Raw genomic sequence first — 21,863 nt, 5'->3', positions numbered from 1 at the left:
TACTAGATTAACAGGAAGAATCTCAGCTAACTGACGACACAAACCATTTTTACCAAAACAAAACACAAATCTCATAACAAGCATCTAAATGACCCCTGAGCGAAAAATGCTAATGCACTTTGGCACAGAACTCAAGATAAAAGATACCCTTATTACTTATCGTAGCTGCACATACAAGATATCCGATTAAAGCTGATTATTTAGGTATATAAATCATCACTGAGTGATCCGAAATCGCGACAGGGGAAGCAAACACAGACATCACAACACGTACCTTTACGTAGCTTTTACGGGAGAACGTCTCACCGTAGCTGTCAATCTGATCAAAAGACTTGTTCAATGGCATTGAAACGAGAAAAAACGCGGCTGAATCGGATAATCCATAGGTTGATAATGTTTCTGTGGAATAATATTTTTTTATTTATAATCCATAATTCCATTTTTATGTAAAAATCGGAGAGTAAAAGTTAGCTGCTAATGGTAGCCACCAGAGTTATCGAAGCTTCCGGTTTTGGCTATGCGTCAGTCTCACACACACACATTACAAAATAAGGAGTATGTGGGAGTTCCCCTCGATTCCATTGGCTCTGACGGTTAGCAAGAGATGTCAATCAGCAAAATCGAGCAAGGGGGGCCAGAGAAAGGTCAAATCCACCCAAATGACCCCAGAAGTGTTTTTGTTTGTGCTAAATCTCTCTAAAAAGGTCAAATTGCACTTGTTTTGCATCAATCTTGATACAGGGTACTTATTATATGTTATATTCTTTTAGTCTACCATCCCATCATTCAAGGGTGGTTTTCACTATAAGTATTATCTTTTTTTTTGGACGGACACAATAATTTAAATTTGTTACTGTGTTCAATCTGAATTTACTTTCAAATAAAAACATCTATATTGATTCTGACACTTCTACATCCAACTCACAGGTGTAACCTTGCTTTGAGAAAAAAGATTATTAATTTAACCCTTTTAGAAGGGAAGATATGGTTGGTAAAAAAAATTAAGATTATGAATTCCTTTCTACCAAAGAACAAGATGTAAAAACGTGTGTGTGTGTGTGTGTGTGTGTGTGTGTGTGTGTGTGTGTGTGTGTGTGTGTGTGTGTGTGTGTGTGTGTGTGTGTGTGTGTGTGCGTGTGCGTGCGTGCGTGCGTGCGCGCAACACGTTCTCACTCCCATCCCGTCACATATTGACGGACGGTCAGGGCCCCTCCCCGTCGCTATATTACGTACAGGGTACCCCTTTCCCGTCATTTTCTACGGGCAGGGCGTCCCATAGACCTTCATTGCGGACAGCGGACCCCTTGACCGTCAGGTTTCTACGGGAAGGGCGTCCCATGGACCTTCATTGCGGACAGCGGACCCCTTGACCGTCAGGCTTCTACGGGAAGGGCGTCCCATAGACCTTCATAATGCCTATTTTAAGGTTCATTTGGCCATTAAAATGCGTTTTGATGTCATTGTATAGGAGTAATGAGTTTTTATTTCTGATTATTTGTGCAGTACATGTACATGATGTTTAGTTTGCTAGTTATGACGAAGATTACTTCATGAATGTGTACACATTTATGGTTGCTAAGGTGGTTGCTATGGACGCTGCAACAGCTCCCAGACCACGTGATCAACAACAATGGCTGTCCTTCGTGTTATTCTCGGTGGAAAAATGCCTATTTTATGGTTCATTTGGCCATTAAAATGCGTTTTGATGTCATTGTATGCGAGTAATGAGTTTTTATTTCTGATTATTTGTGCAGTACATGTACATGATGTTTAGTTTGCTAGTTATGACGAAGATTACCTTACGTCTGTGAGGAAAATGCATGGGGCTCAGAGCCTCGTATTTTTAAATATTTTTTTCCTTCTAATTTGTTATTCTTTTCAAAATAACACACTGTTATTTACTCACCAATAACATACAATTATCCTTGCTTTTATTTATTGGTTTAATTCCATAATCTCGGTCTTTTTTGGTGTTCGTCAGGAACTGAATTTAAAAATAAAAATAACCGGAAACAGACGTGGGCATTTCGAGCGATTACCCAAGATTCTCAGCTACGCTGATTGGATGTTTTAGCCGCAATGCATGCTGGGATTTGGTGTTTATATTATATGAAATCCGGAAAACATTTGAAAAGACTAAAATAATACTTAATTCCGAGTGCTCTTGCTTTTCTCTTTGAAAGTCATCACATAACGGCATTGTAATACACGGTTCGGCTGCATTAAATATTACAGATCTGCCGTAGTTCTTTATTTATAGCGCCCTGATGATGAGACCTATGGAAAAACTGAAGAAATGCCGCCGAAACTGAATACTTGACGTGGATCATAAATATATCAACAATTAAAAAACTTCTCAATTTCTCTTCACACAATACGTCTCCTTGCAGTATCAACACTAATTCGGCTGACTTTTACATTTGATGTAATTCATAGATAGGTTATATTTACACCATAACGGTGCACAGCTGATAAAAAAGGACTGTCGTTTTTAAAGATATTACTGATTTGAATTGGATTGCATTTTGAATGTAAGAATGTAAATACTGATTCTGAAATAGTATAGCAATATGCTGTAAAATTATGTGAAAGCATGAATAAAACTACACATCTTCAGATGTTGTACATAAGTGTCTGTGTGTACCTTGTGTGCCTAGTGGTTAAAGCACGTTATTGAATTATTGTTTTTATGTGTTATATTTGATTAAAAAAATATTAAGAGTACATATACTTTCATAGGGGGAAAGTAGAAGGTCTGTGATAGAAATATAGAATATAAAAAATCAAGAAGATACTATAAGTGATCTCTTCAATAAAACAGTTTAGTGCAGGATGTACAAAGATATTAATAGGAGGAGGTGCAAAACAGAAAAACGAATTAACCTTTATTTAAACATTAAATAACAGATTACGGTCTTCTTTTAAATAAGAAAAAAACGTTGGGGGTATCTATCTACAGATAAATACAAAGTACTTAACGTCTAATATATTGCTTTCCTGCAATGTTAACTATGTTGAAGCACTTATTTTAACTGATATTATACATATGGATTATACTCTTATGTATGTAGATAGAATAAGAAATGTGCAGAATATGACAGTTTAATGGTGGAGGTACACACATATTGATAGATGTCTTGTACTGCACTGTTGAGGGACCTGTGACCCACGTTTTTCATTCATTTCATAACTACACCGTAAGTTGTGTAAATGATATGTCAATACACCTTTAAAATCTTGAAAGGGATGTGCAAAATAGCCATAATATATAGTCTTTAATTAACTATTAGTAGAGAATAACGAGTAATTAATATACTTTATTACTCGTTTCCATTAATGTCAATTGCAGATACATGTTTAGTCTTCTCAAGCACAAGTATCAAATATCTCTCCTGATTGTTGGCACTTGACAATCACCTTATCTGAATTTTACTCAGGTGTAACTAAAGTCTGATTTAAGGGTTGTTTATATTTCACATCATTAATCAGAATCTGCAAAGTAACTCAAATAAATGCAGTGGAGTAAAAATACCAGGTTAACCTCTGAATTGTAGTGGAGTAGAATTACAAAGTATCAATGAGCTTTCATGTGGGTATATTAATGCTATATATTGATGCTGCGCATTATGGACAGCGATTTTTATCCATTTATTAATTATATGTTTTACATTTGATAACACCAATGTGTTTAATACTGGCAACTTCTAATTGTGGGAAAACGAAAAAGTTCAGTAGAGACGTCCCATAGAACATTTTGCGAAACACAATAGTGTAGTGTGTAGTTCTGGGGGGGCGTTCGATTCCAGTTTTGGATAGTCTGGCGTGGTTTCGTTCCATTTCACACAGCTGTTTGACGCTGTAACATTGGCGCACTGCCACTCCAATATCCAATCCCAGACCTAGAAGAGTAATCACGGGGACTGTAGTCCTCAACGATAGCTGGGGATTCTGGGTAGTGTAGTGTCTTCGGCCGTCCTAAACTCAAACATTTTGACAATCGCAATGATGCTCGAACTGTCCCTTATAGGCCTACGTCTGTTTCCGGTTATTTTTATTTTGAAATTCAGTTCCTGACGAACACCAAAAAAGACCGAGATTATGGAATTAAACCAATAAATAAAAGCAAGGATAATTGTATGTTATTGGTGAGTAAATAACAGTGTGTTATTTTGAAAAGAATAACAAATTAGAAGGAAAAAAAGATTTTAAAAATACGAGGCTCTGAGCCCCATGCATTTTCCTCACAGACGTAAGGTAATCTTCGTCATAACTAGCAAACTAAACATCATGTACATGTACTGCACAACTAATCAGAAATAAAAACTCATTACTCGCATACAATGACATCAAAACGCATTTTAATGGCCAAATTAACCTTAAAATAGGCATTTTTCCACCGAGAATAACACGAAGGACAGCCATTGTTGTTGATCACGTGGTCTGGGAGCTGTTGCAGCGTCCATAGCAACCACCTTAGCAACCATGAATGTGTACACATTCATGAAGTAATCTTCGTCATAACTAGCAAACTAAACATCATGTACATGTACTGCACAAAGAATCCGAAATAAAAACTCATTACTCGCATAAAATGAGATCAAAACGCATTTTAATGGCCAAATGAACCTTAAAATAGGCATTATGAAGGTCTATGGACGCCCTGCCCGTAGAAGCCTGACGGGCAAGGGGTCCGCTGTGTCCGCAATGAAGGTCTATGGACGCCCTGCCCGTAGAAGCCTGACGGGCAAGGGGTCCGCTGTGTCCGCAATGAAGGTCTATGGGACGCCCTGCCCGTAGAAAATGACGGGAAAGGGGTACCCTGTACGTAATATAGCGACGGGGAGGGGCCCTGACCGTCCGTCAATATGTGACGGGATGAGAGTGAGAACGTGTGTGTGTGTGTGTGTGTGTGTGTGTGTGTGTGTGTGTGTGTGTGTGTGTGTGTGTGTGTGTGTGTGTGTGTGTGTGTGTGTGTGTGTGTGTGTGTGTGTGTGTGTGTGTGTGTGTGTGTGTGTGTGTGTGTGTGTGTGTGTGTGTGTGTGTGTGTGTGTGTGTGTGTGTGTGTGTGTGTGTGTGTGTGTGTGTGTGTGTGTGTGTGTGTGTGTGTGTCTAAGGCAAGTTAGGGAATTCAAGTTATGGATTGAATCACAACATAATTATACAACAAAATAAACTGTTTAACATTCTCAGATCTCAAAGAAACTTGACTATTTAATGGATATCAAGATTTAAAGAGCCAATTAGCACAGCCTAATAACATTACATCCTGAATACTGACTGCTGGCATACAGGGAGGGGGGGGGCGCCCAAAAAAGCCCTCCACTAATCTTCTGTTGTGTAACAATCCCCCTCAGTCCATACCCTGTTTCAAACCGCTATAAACACACTGTGTGTGTGTGTGTGTGTGTGTGTGTGTGTGTGTGTGTGTGTGTGTGTGTGTGTGTGTGTGTGTGTGTGTGTGTGTGTGTGTGTGTGTGTGTGTGTGTGTGTGTGTGTGTGTGTGTGTGTGTGTGTGTGTGTGTGTGTGTGTGTGTGGGTGTGGGTGTGTGTGTGTGTGTGTGTGTGTGTGTGTGTGCATTGATCAGGGCTGTGCATTGGCAGGGAAGGGGTCTGGCATCCCGTCCTTAATCCTGTCTGATGAGAATCGAGCGTAACCCGCTTTTATCCCCCGCTAAGGAACCACGCTTTTCCATCTCTTCGTTGTTGTCTGTCCGTATGTCTGTCTAACCGCCTTATCTGATTTGGCTTCATGTAACTTTCATTGACATTATTCTTTACAAGTTCCTTCTATCATTACCTCCCTTGCTGTGTGGCTTTGTAGTTTTGTCTCTGTGTCTCAGAGCAGTCTAGCAGGACTTAGGGCACTTAATTTAATCAGAGTAGTTTATACCAGTTGACAGCTAATAGCGTGTGACGCTCAAGCCGCCCGCCCACATGCAGCGAGTGAGCAGTGAGGTCTGTAGGTCACAGAAAAAAGTCTGGATAATGTGATTGTGTCTACATGGCTGTTTGATTTATTTGATGAATAGTCCTCTTGACTTTACTCCCAATAGTCTGACATGAAGAAGCATCCACTCTCACAGAGCATGACATTATGCCTTCACATCTTTAAGTAAATTGTTTGAATGTCATGGTCCCTAAAGCATTAGGACATTGCTTGTATGTGTGTGTATGTGAAGTACACACCTGTGTGAATGTGCGTATGTGTTTTAATATCAATCTGTGCTGACCGTCTCTCACCCATCCCCACCACCAGCAGCTGACTACAGCAAATATAATAATGTAAATGAATCCGTTGATCCCCATCTCCATCATCCCAGACTCTCACGCTGTCAGGTGCTGTCCCAAATCCAAACTTAGGTAGGCAAAATGTGTTTCTGTGTCAAAATTCATAGAATATATTTTTATTTATTCCAAGGTTTCCTGAGCCGGAGATCTTAACATCTAAAGACATTTGGAAAAAGCATCTAAAATGGCAAGATTTCCGAATATTACACTGTGGGATAATATGTGATGAGACTTTAACATAATTTACTTTAATTACCAGCTTCAATGTTTTCATTTAGAAAGCTAGACTAGGATTTGGTAAGTGAGCAAAGGTAAGAAACTGTCTATATAATAAAGCAATACTGAATTAGGTTATTAAGATCATATTTACATGTTGGCGCTCACTATAATCAATGCATTTGTATTAAATAATTTCCAAGTTTCATTGCTTCCCAGCGCAGTGAGTAAGAAAGGATTCTTCTCCACTGTAATGCTGGGGTTTTACATAGTGGTTGAACATTGTATAGCTTTGGTGAAAAAATAAACACAGTCTGTTTAGTTTAGTGTGGGTATATTGTTCAATTTGCTTTGAAATGTGGTTGAAAGCAGACAAACGAGCGAGCTTTCTTGGCCGTCACATCACAGCACGTTGGCTCAAAGATCACATTTTTTCTTACCGAGAGTGCGCACGGGGTTGTTGATGTTGCTGGGTGGGCTGACTCCGTGCATGTTGGTCGCCCTGACGACAAACTGGTACTCTGTTTCCGGTAATAACCCCTTCATAACCATGGAGTTAGTCTCAATGGGCTCACGGATATATGTCCACTCAGTGTCCATTTCTGGCCTGCGAACGACAAGATACACAAAATAAATGATTTGGGATTAATTTGTCAAAATGTTGCAATTACAAACACTTCCTTATGACATTTCACAGATAATTATTTTTTTACAAAAATCCTCATTCTCAAAACATCTTAAAAGTGATTGTATTGAGGATGATGATGATGATGGTGGTGGTGGTGACGATGGTGGTGGTGGCGGTGACGACGACGACGACGACGACGACGACGACGACGACGACGATGTTGATATTTGTCTTTGTTTTCCTTGAAAAAGTCTATAAGTGTTTGCAAATATAACAATAACTAGAGACTGCAGATCTAAGTCATTCAAAGTCGCAAAAGAGAGAGACGTTACTATTAATAAGAAGCTTTCTTATTTTTTCTTTAATCAGAGCATAGTTTTTAAAAGTAGAGCAAAAAAACAAAATGATGAACTCCTGAACTTAATTTCTTCTGCCTATCATCTCCAGCTGCCATATTTGGTGCTGATTCTTTGCGCCTGGAGCCACGGCTATCTGTTGAACAGAGTCATCTCCACCACCAATCACTGTCTCTCTTCAGCAAGGCCTCTTTTGAAGTAGGGGGAGAAATATTTGCCTCTGATAAGGCCCTTTTGTATTGAAAAAGCCCTTGCATGCAAACACAGACGCTGATTCATGTCTACGCTGTCACAGTAAGTGACAGTTTCTCTGCCTCTGTCTCTCTGTCTCTGTCCCGCTCTCTTTACACAGTCTGGTGTTAACTCTCTACTGCTCTCTACTGCAAAAGGCAACACTATTGTGATTGTGATTAACTTAGTTTCGTCTTATATCTTTAGAACTGTTTTCTGTTTATTTGTATTTTTCTTACGGAGGCATTTAAACATTTTATCTCTCTTTTTTCATTATGGTCTGGCAGACGGAGGACAAGGAGGATCATTATCCGACTTCCTTGAATTTGTAGCCTGAAGACTTGTCTAGACAGTGGCGGTCCTCCAGTGGTGCTGTGTGTGTGTGTGTGTGTGTGTGTGTGTGTGTGTGTGTGTGTGTGTGTGTGTGTGTGTGTGTGTGTGTGTGTGTGTGTGTGTGTGTGTGTGTGTGTGTGTGTGTGTGTGTGTGTGTGTGTGTGTGTGTGTGTGTGTGTGTGTGTGTGTGTGTGTGTGTGTGTGTGTGTGTGTGTGTGTGTGTGTGTGTGTGTGTACTTTTGTTTGAGTGTGAGGCTGGTCAGAAAATGAAATTCCTTATTTTTCGGGTCCCAGCTGATCCTCATGTCAAAACACAAGTGATTAGATTAAGCAGACCAGCAAAGGCCTCACGAAATTCAGTGTTAAAAGGATCTTTGTATTCTGTGTTATAGTAATGTGACGAGTGATGAGTGTCTGCAGATGGTCTGAATAAGAAGGCTGAATGTGCAGCTTTACAGAGAAAGCTTTTTGGAAAAAAGCTTTTTTTAATTTTCGTGTAGCCATTGTGTATTCTGTATATTGTCAATTCACTTATTTGCTTTTGCTCTGCTTATACGATTTGAAACTAAAGCCCAAAGGACAAAAATGTTGTTTCTAGTTTGTTTAATCCATACCCAAACCCGTCTTCTTAGAAAATGTTTTACATTTAGTATCCTTGGATACCTTGGCATGATGACTATGTACTATCTGTATGGTTGTAGAAAATACCTAAGAGTATTTGTTCTGCAAAATAACCTCTCAGAATGGTGGTCTTCGTTCAGTTTTATCCAGAGATAGACGGCTTATCAATTTAGAGAATGACGATGAAGATCAAACCAGTCAGCCTATTCCCTTTCCTCCCACAGCCAGTTATGATACAAGGCTTTTTACTTAAGGCCGTTCTTTCCCTCTGTGACTTGGACACGTCAGTGTCTATATGGGTTGGGGTTAGTGTTTGTGTGTAACCTGAATGTAACTAAGTGCATCTGCAAATCTATAAACCTGTCAATGTGTGTTAGTGTGAGTTCTGGCAGCAACACTTTGATGGTGAGGTCGCAAGAGGCAGGTCATCCATTTTGAATATTATCAGATATGTGTTATCTTATAGATGTAGGTCAGAAGGTGCCTTCTTCTGAGAAAAAGTTGGTTTTATGAACTATTCAGACGGTTGATGACCAAAAGAAGGAATACAAGTAGATGAAACCGACCTGTAGCCACTATAAAATCTATGACAGGAGCAAAGGCCAAGTCAGTTGACTTAGTATTAAAAACTCCATGAGGGGTGAAAGTTGTGCGATCGACTCACACCAAGTAGTTGGCATCTTGTGGTACGAACAATGTCTGGGTGTTTCTTTTTCACAACGTTACGTTTCAAACTTTAACATGTGTGATTTAATTATTTAACCTGTCATTTTAATAATAATAATAATAATTCCTTGCATTTATTATAGCGCTTTTCCAGTGCTTAAAGCGCTTGACAATTTAACAACCAATTTAACAACGTAGTAGTAGTGCAGTTTGGCCTATCTCAATAGCAATATCCACCATTGAAGACTATAAATGAGTGATATGATTTGAAATAAATGGGCTTGTTTTATAAACATCAAGCTTCATTACATGTTTCTTTGAGTTTTGTAACGACTGACCTGATGTAGGCCACCAGGAAGTGAAGGACAGGTGCGCTTCCCTCGCTCTCTCCTTGCTGCCATGACAACGCCAGCTCAGTGTCAGATACAGCCATGACGACAGGCTGAGTGGGGGGTGATGGGGGCATGCACTTGTCTAGTTGTAAAGAGAGAAATTGAATTCAGAAGAAGATATTAACAATACACCATTGCAGGAACATTAGCATCAGCTGTAAAATTAAGTCACTACGACATATTCTTACCATGTGTGGCAGTGCTGATGTCTCTAGGCATGCTGGGTCGGCCTTCCCCTGCCCAACCATACGCTCCGACTGTCACTCTGTACTTAGTGTTCATCTTAAGATTACGGATCTCCACATCCTACAAATGTGAGAGTGGTAGAGTAGAGAAAAAGACAGATATGGATTAAGATCGCATCAAGAATAGTTTGGGGAAGATGGTGGAAGAGGACGAAAGACTAAATAACAAATCATTTATTATTTGAGATTTTCCGAGTGGAAAGTAGTTCAAATACAGCTGTAAATGTCAAGCTTGATAATAAACCAGTCCAATTTAGTTTGTTATAAAAGAGAAAATAATACTCACAAAGCTTGCTTGTCCTTCAAATTGGCCCTTTGGAGAAAAGAAGAGCAGAGGGTTACCAAAATGTTTAAGTGTATCAGTGCAGCAGATATTATGACAGATGTAATTGCAGGTCCAAAACATTCTAATATTCAACTTGATGTTAGTGATATGTGAAACATGGGGAATGTAATGGTCTAGTTAGTACAAAGTTGTATTTTATAAAAAAGCAAATAGTTCTCCAAAAGAACTGGGCTCTGCAATTTTTTATATATATAAATAAAACAGAAAACAGGGCATTGGCACATAAATATTTTCAGCAGCAGATAATCACACAATTGGTGTTCTAGTATTAAGGCAGCAGGACAATGCGGGATCAACTTTAAATATATATCAGTGTCCATGTTCACAATAATGCAGCAACATGTCACTATGGGAATAATTCATGTGTTTTCTATAGTTGTTTGGAAGAAAAAGGAGCTCTTTGGCATAGAGGAGAGACGAAGAGAGGGATACAATGAGTCAGGCTTTGGCTAAAGAGTTTTTTATTATCTTTTCTGGGGAGGGGTTTTGTGTTTTTGAAGCATGTTTTCTTCGTGCAATGATAAAGCAGCTCTGCAAATATTTGTTGGCTACCACAGCTGATAATTCCCACATTGGAAGTTAGAGATGGATCAAAGTTGAGTGGTCAATACAATTGGGATACTCTATAGCACATGTGTCAAACTCAAGGCCAAATCAGGCCCTTGGTGGATTTAATTTTGGCCCGCCGGATAATTTTTAATTACTATTAGGTCTGGCCCGCCGGTATATTGCACGCACACCTTCACTCAATCCTGAGGGTTTCCTCTGCTCAGAGCCTGACCCCAAACATTGATGAACTTGCACCCAAGATGAGATGCCAAGTATCTGGCTTGAACTAGCATCACAGAGCAGCACACTGAGTTAAATGAATGTTTCCTTTTGCACTTTTCGTCTTGCGACAACAGGGCATGTTTGTTTTTTTCTTTGAGAGAAATAGTTTTTTTGAAGCTGTTGTTGGCCTGTGGAAAAATGTAATCATAAGAAATGACTCTGGAAAAGCTGAAGATAGAGCCATAAGCAATGAATGCAACTGATTATTTAATGTTTAATGTTGTTTTTATAGGCAATAATTTAAGCTTTGTTAGTTTCAGGTTTAATATGTGAAATACGTTCATTTCAATAAGTTTTGCAATAAACATTGAACCAGTCCGGCCCTCGACTAGTACCGATTTTTAAATGTTGGCCCAGTGTGTATTTGAGTTTGACACCCCTGCTCTATAGCATGTTCACCACTGATTTAAAGATAAGATAAGATGCTCTTTAAAGTTTAAAGTCATTGTGCTCACAGTGGTCAGCATGTCCAAGTTGAGAGGCACCTCCATCAGAGACCCTGTATCCATCGGACGACCATTCCTCATCTCTGTGTAGAAAACCTGAAAACCCACACACATGGTCAACGAAAAAGACGCAGATATATTTGTATATGAAAAATGTCCAGATTCATATTATTTCATACAAAATCTAACCTATTCTGTCAGTGTTGGATTTGACATTCATAAATATCATGTTTGCTATTTTGGATTAAAGCACCATTTTTGTTTAACCTCTTCCAGTATGAAGTCATGGTTTCTTAATAGATATGGGGAAAAAACTGTGAGGAAACCCGATCATCAATGATTTCCAAAGTGATTGGTTAAATGAACACATACGTTGATCTTAGAGCATTGGGGAAGCTAGGTAGCTGGCTAATCCTCTTAGTGCGGACATATGGTCAAAAGCAGAGCACACACCAACACTCGTACTGATCCACGCTTTTGGTAATGGTTGACTCAAAACAAACAAAATAAAGGAAGGAAGGAAGGAAGGCAGGAAGGAAGGAAGGAAGTTAGTAGGGCATAATATCTCATTCAAAACATTTTTTTTAAATGTACGTATAAGAGAACATTGGCTCTTAGAAGTAATGACTGTGTAAAAAAAGAAAAGTGGTACTCCTTTTTCTATTCAGCATCCTGTCAATTAGTGCACCGACTATACACAATCTCTTGACCTGCCTTTGCATATCATAAAATATATATATACTATATGTTTCTACCAAGAAAACAATTCCCACTTTAGTACTCGAAGCACAGAGCGGAGCAAAACATCTATTGACAAAACGCTAAAACAAATATTTGTGACATCTTTCATAGCTATATTGCCCCCTTAAAAGCATACATCCAAAGTGAAGGGGTTCCTTTAAAACACCAGAAATGTTGAAATATCAATCTAGCCCTCAAGGCCATCTTGCTGGACAGTGTATTTGACAGGCACTTTATAAAAGATGGGGGCCCGAACTGAAAGGCTTTCAGAGGTAAATGGGCATTGGCTTAGAAGAAAGAGAGGCAAAATGATTTATGACATATCCGAGAGGTTCTTTTTATGTTTACCAGGTTGAAAACCTTTCAATGCATTTTGAAAAGGAGTTTGTAGGGCAGGATTTTAAGCCCGCTGTTTGTAACGCTAAATGTTTTATTTTCCTTTTGGTTTAGCAGTTTTTCTGTGTAGTGATTCTTTAAATGTGTGGATGGTACCCATATCTATGGTGGTACCCAGCAAGGAAGCCATCACAATGAAATCACTGCTGGAAACCCTGATATAAATTGTATCAAGCATCTCCCTTTTGGACCAAATTAAACAATATGTAAAAATAATACATACAATACTGAAATATCTGTGTTATTATTTAATGTAAAAGACACGCTCTGTGACTACCTTGTATCCGGTGATGGTGCTGACGTGTCGCCGGGGCATCTTCCATCGTACACTAAATGCGGTGCAGTTGACTGTCTCCAGTTGGATGTCTAATGGAGGACTCAGGCGATCTAACAAATACACACAGAGACAAAATCAGTGAGGGCAACAGAAAATATAAATAAAAGTGCAAGTGATCAAATTGTTCATTTGATTTTTAGTGCTGATGGATTATTGAACAAGACTGTTTGATTTACATGGCAGCTTTTGACCAATGAAACATAGAATGAGCAAATTAAGCATCTCAGCATCCTTAACATAAATAAATGATATATATAATATAATGTTAACAGTGGATCATATGTGAAAGGTGCTGCTCCTGATACCAAACCCACTGAGAATCATCCGCTAATGTGTCAAAGGATGCTCTAAACAACCCACAAAACGAAACTCAAGTCTAAATAAATGATGGTGTTACTCTGTATGCTCAATGTCTAATATTTATTATATATAATTTATTTGTTGCTAACATTCATCAATACAAATGTTCACAGCTTGTTCTGATGATAACAATGGTGCAAAGTGTATAAGTGTATAAGTGTCATATATATAAAAATACATTTTAATTTATATTTACAACCTTCACCCTACAACTTGTGAAGATGATATATATTGAGTACTACTTTCAGTTGTGACAGAATTGCCTGTCGATTATATATAAATTCTTTGTCAATACCACCATGAGGTTTGAACAAAAACAGGTCTTTGGCAAAAGGTTTTAAAATAGCCAATGATAACATAATCATTACCTTACCTTTTTTTAGAGTTACAAAAGGATTTTTTTTAAATGACATAACCCATAGCTCTCTGGGGGGATTCTAATATCAACTGACTCGCTTCATATGTCATTATCTTCCTGGTTTGGAGTTATTAAAATCCTGGGTGTTTGTGTGACACTTCAAGAGATTGTAATTTCAGACTGCGGCCTGAAAACCCTCTTGAAGACGAAGAAGAAAGAGAACGGGCTATGGAGGTGTAGATCATCATCACCTCTGATGGCCTGTATATTCATCGCCAGGCTTTAATGGAGATAGAGGAGCAGACAAGGACCCTTATGGCCTCGCAGTCATGCACTTTATGTCATACCATTTACACAAACACATTGCTACATTCAAACAATGAAGAGGCTATGTGAAAATGCAGCATACAAATAGCTAAACACCTTTCTTTTTTATTTATCACCTTAATAGAGTAGACTTGTATATGTCCTGATCTGGTCTAGTTGACAAAAGGACAGAAGTCCCTCGTATACACTGACACGAGGAATAGACAAAGGTTAATGTAGGAGGCAGATCTCTGTAAATTGAAATATCATGTAGCTACAGTGTTGCTCTTTTCCATTTTCGTGTTTCTCTCCTCTTTATTTCTTGTGACTCCCTTCTTCTACTTCCTAAACCGACCTCTCTCCTAAATCCACTGAACATCTCTTCTGCTTTATCGAACCCTTTCTCCTGCTCTTCCATCCAAGCGGGTAATTCAATATGTCAGCTGTATTCCCTGATCATCCATATCTCCCCAGGGATGTGTACGGGTGAGCTGAACTCACAGAATAAGAGTTGATGGAGAAAGAAATTCTTAAATCATTATTTGTATGTACATGATCATCAGTGGCGAACCATGTCTATCACAACTGGACCTTCTGTAGACACACACCACATTTGTAGTTTGTATTCTCTGAGTACAGCAGCTTATAATGGTGCTTCAAGGTAGCTCTGGATACATTAAGCTTTTGACCATGAGTGAGGGACCGAATTATTTTCCGTCAACCTTGTTTTTGGTTACTCTTCAAGGTACTGTTTATGCTGTTATAGTTGCCACATAAGCTGCTTTTGCTACTGTGTCTTCAACTTGGCCGTAACACCCAGACACCCCACTTGAATGGTCAAATCTAATGGGTGCATTGCCCTCGTACATGAATGGGACAGGAGAGGCCAGACTTTAGAGGTTATGCAAGGTGCAAACTTCTACAATGTACAGTATAAAGTGTACACACTGTTTGGAAAATGGCCACAAGAGAGCACACTGTCAGCTACCAAAACATTGTCATTCTCTCTTGATAAAACAAATAAATAAAAACATCTGCAGCCTCTCATGCAGAACACATCAAGGAACACACGTACAGTATTACAGGCCATCCCAAAATTCAACACACCAGGTTGTCAAACTACCACTCTGAGGTGTTTCCTTTGAAATCCCTTATTACGCTGAAGTGTGTGTGTGTGTGTGTGTGTGTGTGTGTGTGTGTGTGTGTGTGTGTGTGTGTGTGTGTGTGTGTGTGTGTGTGTGTGTGTGTGTGTGTGTGTGTGTGTGTGTGTGTGTGTGTGTGTGTGTGTGTGTGTGTGTGTGTGTGTGTGTGTGTGTGTGTGTGTGTGTGTGTGTGTGTGTGACACTTTCCAGTGGTCAGGTAGCATTTTCATGTTTTACAGACAGAAATAAATTCTGTAACAGGATTCTGTCGCAGGATTTTGTTTACCGATTGGCTGCAGGTACTCTCTGGCTCTCTAGAACCAAATACACATAGACATTGAGTGGCAGCCAGACATCTTTTGGAGCAAAGCACCTGCACACTTCACTCTGATTTTCCGGCTCCACTTTTGAAGTCAGTCATGTGAAAAAACACTGCTTCCAGGTCTGTTTCATCCACCAAGACGTGTGCTGCCCTTCAGCATGGCTTAGGGAAGGATATAAGATATTTGAATGAAATGTAAACTGAATCTGACAGGATTAACTGGGAAATGTCATCTCCTGAAAAAGAAATGATATATTGTCATTGTTTTGGAGCTCCTTGGTAGCAGTGTTTAAAGTGGATGCTACATTACCATGTTGTCCTTTGTTTGATTCTAGCATTGGGACGTTTGTTTAGCTTGTAATACTCCTCTCTCTCCCAGCTTTTTTACTCTTTCAAATAAAGGTGAAAATGCCTTGTATAATATGAAAGAAAGATTCATTGTCTTCACAGAATAATTCCAGAGAGGGCTGTCAAAATCAGGCAAAAGTAAGACAATCTCGGGGAAAGACGTCATTCAATCTTAACTCTTTCCTTGTGCTACCAGCTTTGTTGTGTAAAGGCTGATGTGATTCATCTGGACATCTAGCCCTGTTGACACCCCCAACTCCCCCTCCCTCAGAAGGAAGCCTGAGAGACCTCAAAATCAAACAAAAAACAAGTACAAATGTCACTGGAGGTCATGGAGACAGAACCACAGCCGTCCACTGTATGGCAGTCCCCACTGTGGTGAGTCTGTGCTGACAGACAGATGTGATAGTTAGCCTGTGGGTCTTAGCTGAGGGAGAAATACATCAGATAGACTGACAGTGAGAGAGAAAGGAAGTGATTGAAAGAAGGAAAGAGGGAGGAAAGGGAAGAAACTGTGACGGAAAAAGTGTACAGGGTGACAGGATATCAGAAAAGGTTGGAGGAGAGACTGTGGGAAGGACAAATCAACATCCACTGGCAAGTTTCCTTTGTATGCAGTTGATCCGAAGCTGCATACTTCCCTGTCTTTATTCGACAAACATTTCATATCTGGAAGAATCCCTAAAATATGTGTTTTAGTCAAAATGTTACCATGTTATATCCTTTTTATTTTCCTCTAAGTCACAAGTTCCTGCCTAAAATGTATCAGAACATATAATATGTTAAAATGACATCGTACAAAAGTGAGGGGAACTTCTTTAAATGGTCTATAAGTAACATGCTGCACTGTAGATTTTGTGAACAGGGGTGTTAAGTGGAAGGGGCTTGTTTTGAACAGCAATGTTCATAGCTTTTATCACAATAAAAAGGACTTTAAAGTTTAAATTAGTCACGTATGTTTGGGAATTAATGCTTAAATTGTATTTTTCATGTACTGAAAAATCATTTCAAAAGCTGGCTTTATGATACTGGAGTAATCAAACAAATGGAAAGATGAACACACACACATTCTGCCCTGATCCACAATGTTTCAATACAAAGGATTATCATGATATTTACTACACCATGTCAAATGTGGAATAAAGGTCAGCAGGTAAACTCACCAGATCTCCGAGCACTTGATTTTCTTGCACAAAGGCACACGTTGGTTGTGCATATTGCGAAGAGAAGTAACAGAATCCTTTCTTTAGATCCCATGTCTTCTGCAGGTCGAAAGTTTAAAACGGTCAAATTATCATGTTATCCCACATGCAAACGCGCCTGTAGCAGTAAATAAAAACAGACCTCTGTGATAATAAAGTTTCTCTCTGATCAAAATCGTTTTTTTCGTCCAGATTTTTCTTGCAAATGCCACTCGAAGACAGACAGAAACTGCCCGAGAGGAAAAGGCAGGTACGGTTTGACACTGATAAGATTACAGTCTACGAAAGATCAGTGGGTTGGACACATTGACGGACGGACGGACGGACAGACATCCACTGTGCCCCACGCGCGCTGACAAACGATAGAGAGGGTTGTCCCGACAAGTCGCGAGTAATGCGCAACGACTAAAACAACTAAATAGTGGGCTCGATCATTTTTAAGCATGAATCTCGCTTTCTTGTCACGCTCAGGTCCGCTTCTTAGACAGCAGATGAGACGGACAGCGGAATGCAGGAACGTAGGGCCATTTAGAGCTAAGAGGATAACAAGCCTCTAATCCGCACAATGGACACAGATGGAGATCATGAAGACGCAGAAGCAGAGTAACTGTACGGTGTGTGTGTGTGTGTGTGTGTGTGTGTGTGTGTGTGTGTGTGTGTGTGTGTGTGTGTGTGTGTGTGTGTGTGTGTGTGTGTGTGTGTGTGTGTGTGTGTGTGTGTGTGTGTGTGTGTGTGTGTGTGTGTGTGTGTGTGTCAATTACTACACAAGGCAAACAATGACATCTTAATTAATGTCCCACAAAGACATTGCTGTACTGATTATTTTGCGACTGTTTACTGATAATGTTTTTTACAATGACATACAGTTTGTTTGAAATGAATGCTATTTGAGTGTTGTGCACTTGTCCACGTGTGCGTGTAAGAGAGAGAGAGCAGTGTTTGCAGGAGTGCTCAGCCAAATCACTTCAGAGGCATTTTTCTTATCAAGTAGCTAGAAAAAGAAAAGGAGAGTGAAAGACGACTGGGAACAATGCACACACAAATTATACCTGGGAATCTTAACACTGATTGGGCATATTTTCTCAGGCTTTGTGAAACTGCACTTCATCCATCACTTGTCCTGCAAAAATCTTCCTCATTTTCGTTATTATTGATAGAAGAAAGATTTAGAGAGCCACATTATTAGTTACTGTAAGTCTTTAAAAGTAGAAATATAATATTAACTAGTGCGGAGACCCCTAAGGTAGCTTCACATGTTCCTTATAATCCTTTTCATAAAGACTTTGTCGTTACAGTACAGATTGTACCACACAGCATGTTTTGTTAGGGAGAATGATTTTATTAGGCCAGGACTGAGAGAAGGTGAAATGTAAGTACACTGAACAAAAATGCAACACTATTGTTTTTGTTCCCATTTTTCATGAGATGAACTCAAAGATCTAAAACATTTTCTATATACACAAAATAATAATTTCTCTCAAATATTGTTCACAAATCTGAAAAAATCTGTGATAGTGAGCACTTCTCCTTTGCCGAGATAATCCATCCCACCTCACAGGTGTGGTATATCAAGATGCTGATTAGACAGCATGATTATTGCACAGGTGTGCCTTAGGCTGGCCACAATAAAAGGCCACTCTAAAATGTTCAGTTTTATCACACAGCACAATGCCACAGATGTCGCAAGTTTTGAGGGAGCGTGCAATTGGCATGCTGACAGCAGGAATGTCCACCAGAGCTGTTGCCCGTGAATTGAATGTTCATTTTTCTACCATAAGTACATCCAACCGGCCTCACAACCGCAGACCACGTGTAACCACACCAGCCCAGGACCTCCACATCCAGCATGTTCACCTCCAAGATCGTCTGAGACCAGCCACTCGGACAGCTGCTGCAACAATCGGTTTGCATAACCAAAGAATCTCTGCACAAACTGTCAGAAACCGTCTCACGGAAGCTCATCTGCATGCTCGTCGTCCTCATCGGGGTCTCGCCCTGACTCCGGTTCGTTGTCGTAACCGACTTGAGTGGGCAAATGCTCACATTCGATGGCGTCTGGCACGTTGGAGAGGTGTTGTCTTCACGGATGAATCCCGGTTTTCACTGTTCAGGGCAGATGGCAGACAGCGTGTGTGGCGTCGTGGGGGTGAGCGGTTTTCTGATGTCAATGTTGTGAATCAAGTGGCCCATGGTGGTGGTGGGGTTATGGTATGGTATGGGCAGGTGTATGTTATGGACGACGAACACAGGTGCATTTTATTGATGGCATTGTGAATGCACAGAGATACCGTGACGAGATCCTGAGGCCCATTGTTGTGCCATTCATCCACGATCATCACCTCATGTTGCAGCATGATAATGCCCGGCCCCATGTTGCAAGGATCTGTACACAATTCCTGGAGGCTGAAAACATCCCAGTTCTTGCATGGCCAGCATACTCACCGGACATGTCACCCATTGAGCATGTTTGGGATGCTCTGAATCGGCGTATACGACAGCATGTTCCAGTTCCTGCCAATATCCAGCAACTTGGCACAGCCATTGAAGAGGAGTGGACCAACATTCCACAGACCACAATCAACAACCTGATCAACTCTATGCGAAGGAGATGTGTTGCACTGCGTGAGGCAAATGGTGGTCACACCAGATACTGACTGGTTTTCGGACCCCCCCAATAAAGCAAAACTGCACGTTTCAGAGTGGCCTTTTATTGTGGCCAGCTTAAGGCACACCTGTGCAATAATCATGCTGTCTAATCAGCATCTTGATATGCCACACCTGTGAGGTGGGATGGATTATCTCGGCAAAGGAGAAGTGCTCACTATCACAGATTTCTGCACCAATAGCAGCGGTTAACCATGCAAGGTGTAAAATGTAATAAATAGCACTCAGTATAATGTAGCTGTAAGCTGCTTTAAGGATATCTGTCACTGTTGATGCATTCATCAATGATGCTGGTAAACTAACAGGCGATGACCATCAGAGTATACAAATACATCTTCATGGGAGAAGTTATAACTAGTGTGCATCAATAAGCACCTAATCCTAAATCTGCATTAAAGACAAACACATTTTAAATAATAATACTCAAAAGATTACAAACATGTGTTTTCCTTCATGTCATGCATCTATCAGATTGTCAAAAGATTAAAAAAGAAACCAAAAGAATCACGCCACCAATCATCATCAAAGACCTAGAACAAATACAACACGATATTAGTCTTATTGTACTATGCAGAAAATACACAATTTCTCTTCAACTTGATTCCAACCTTCCTCGCATTTGTCAATTGTATTTATCATAAACTCTCTGGGTCACAGAGGCATAATGTGATCTGATTATTCAAGTTTCTTCACCTGAAATTATCAAACAATCACACAATATGACCCAAACAGCCAGATAAGCATCAGAGGGAAATACTGTGAGAAAACATATCATTACTGTTTTTGGAAAACTCTATCCTGTGTCAAACAATATAAGCTGATTTTGGCAAAGACTAAGTTACAATTTTTAAATATGCCCTAAATCAATTAAATCCTCTGTTTGTTTGTTTTTAAGTAGTTGCATTTGGTGAAATATTTAGTATTTTGACTAATTCAATGGAGCAGGATCCCATTGTCATATTGTATCATCTAAATTACATTTCTAGCTCATCTATGTTCAAACAAAAGAAAATGATTGAGCATAACTGATGTGTATTGTGTTGTCACCATGTAGTTGTAAAATAAAAACATATTTACTCATAGGACCAAATTTCAGTGACAAGACTTCCTGCTTTGATTTAACTTGTAAAAACTCAGTCAGATCAGCACAAAAGCTTTGGGGGATTTCCACGATGTAACACAACTATTAATTGAGAGCAGTGTCTGAGATGATTGTCACGTTGTTGCATGATCAAACTCACTGGTTCCATCTCCTGGACAAACATATATCGCACAGATTGGACAAAGAGATGCAGGCAGCCAAAGCACAAACAAAATCATATATCTAACATTATCATACAAACAACCAGACCATCCGTCTCCTTTTCTGGGGAACTCACTCAAAAATAAAAGGGAATCACAAGGTAAAATTCTGATTAGCCTTGTCCAAGTAAATTAATTAAAATGTTTGTTTTTTTTCTATTTTTAAAACAAGCTAATAAACCAGACTGGTGGTTTAGAAAATTGTCCCTCTCAAGGAGAAGAACAACAGTCGGAAGTCATAGGCATGTGACAGGTTTTTGGGATGTTGGGGGAACTAATTTGTTCTTTCTCACCACACTACAAGATCATTAAAAATATCGAAATTAATTGATTTTATTCTTCACTTGCATCAGTGGTTTTGGTTTGCTGTCACACTTCAACCATAAGGACTTTCAGTCATAACAAATCATAGACAAAATATAGAATTCTGAATTCATTTCAACTCTGTAAGTTAAACAAGAAAAAAGGAAATACAGAACATTTTACTCTCGGTTGTCAACACTGAGGTGTTTAATGCTGTACATGTTTACCATATGTACATTGACATCAGTAAATATAAATGGTAAAACAGTGTCCACTAGTGGTGGCATTCATCCATGCAAGTCCTGTGTGTGTGTGTGTGTGTGTGTGTGTGTGTGTGTGTGTGTGTGTGTGTGTGTGTGTGTGTGTGTGTGTGTGTGTGTGTGTGCGTGCGTGCGTGCGTGCGTGCGTGCGTGCGTGCGTGCGTGCGTGCGTGCGTGCGTGTGTGTGTGTCAGTCTGCACATCTCGATGTTTAGTACGTTCAA

General features: G+C 39.6%; 1 protein-coding gene across 2 annotated transcripts in view; it reads right to left on the bottom strand.

Annotated features, from left to right (window-relative positions):
- LOC117451865 (pikachurin) overlaps positions 1-17,623 on the bottom strand; it is a 33,454-nt gene extending 15,831 nt beyond the window's left edge. For both annotated transcript variants that reach the window (XM_034090212.2, XM_034090213.2), the window contains exons 1-7: positions 17,073-17,623; positions 13,014-13,123; positions 11,609-11,695; positions 10,263-10,289; positions 9,920-10,037; positions 9,678-9,813; positions 6,945-7,111 (exon numbers count right to left, since the gene is read on the bottom strand). In XM_034090212.2, the coding sequence (XP_033946103.1) occupies positions 6,945-7,111; positions 9,678-9,813; positions 9,920-10,037; positions 10,263-10,289; positions 11,609-11,695; positions 13,014-13,123; positions 17,073-17,166 (739 nt within the window). In that variant the 5' untranslated portion in view covers positions 17,167-17,623. The remainder of the gene's footprint in view (positions 1-6,944; positions 7,112-9,677; positions 9,814-9,919; positions 10,038-10,262; positions 10,290-11,608; positions 11,696-13,013; positions 13,124-17,072) is intronic.
- Positions 17,624-21,863: the final 4,240 nt, after the last annotated feature.

Source organism: Pseudochaenichthys georgianus, chromosome 9 (assembly GCF_902827115.2).
Source record: "Pseudochaenichthys georgianus chromosome 9, fPseGeo1.2, whole genome shotgun sequence".
In the NCBI taxonomy this organism is placed as follows: Eukaryota; Metazoa; Chordata; class Actinopteri; order Perciformes; family Channichthyidae; genus Pseudochaenichthys; species Pseudochaenichthys georgianus.
The sequence above is the reverse complement of the archived record's forward strand: the minus strand, read 5'-3'. Positions and strand labels throughout refer to the sequence as shown.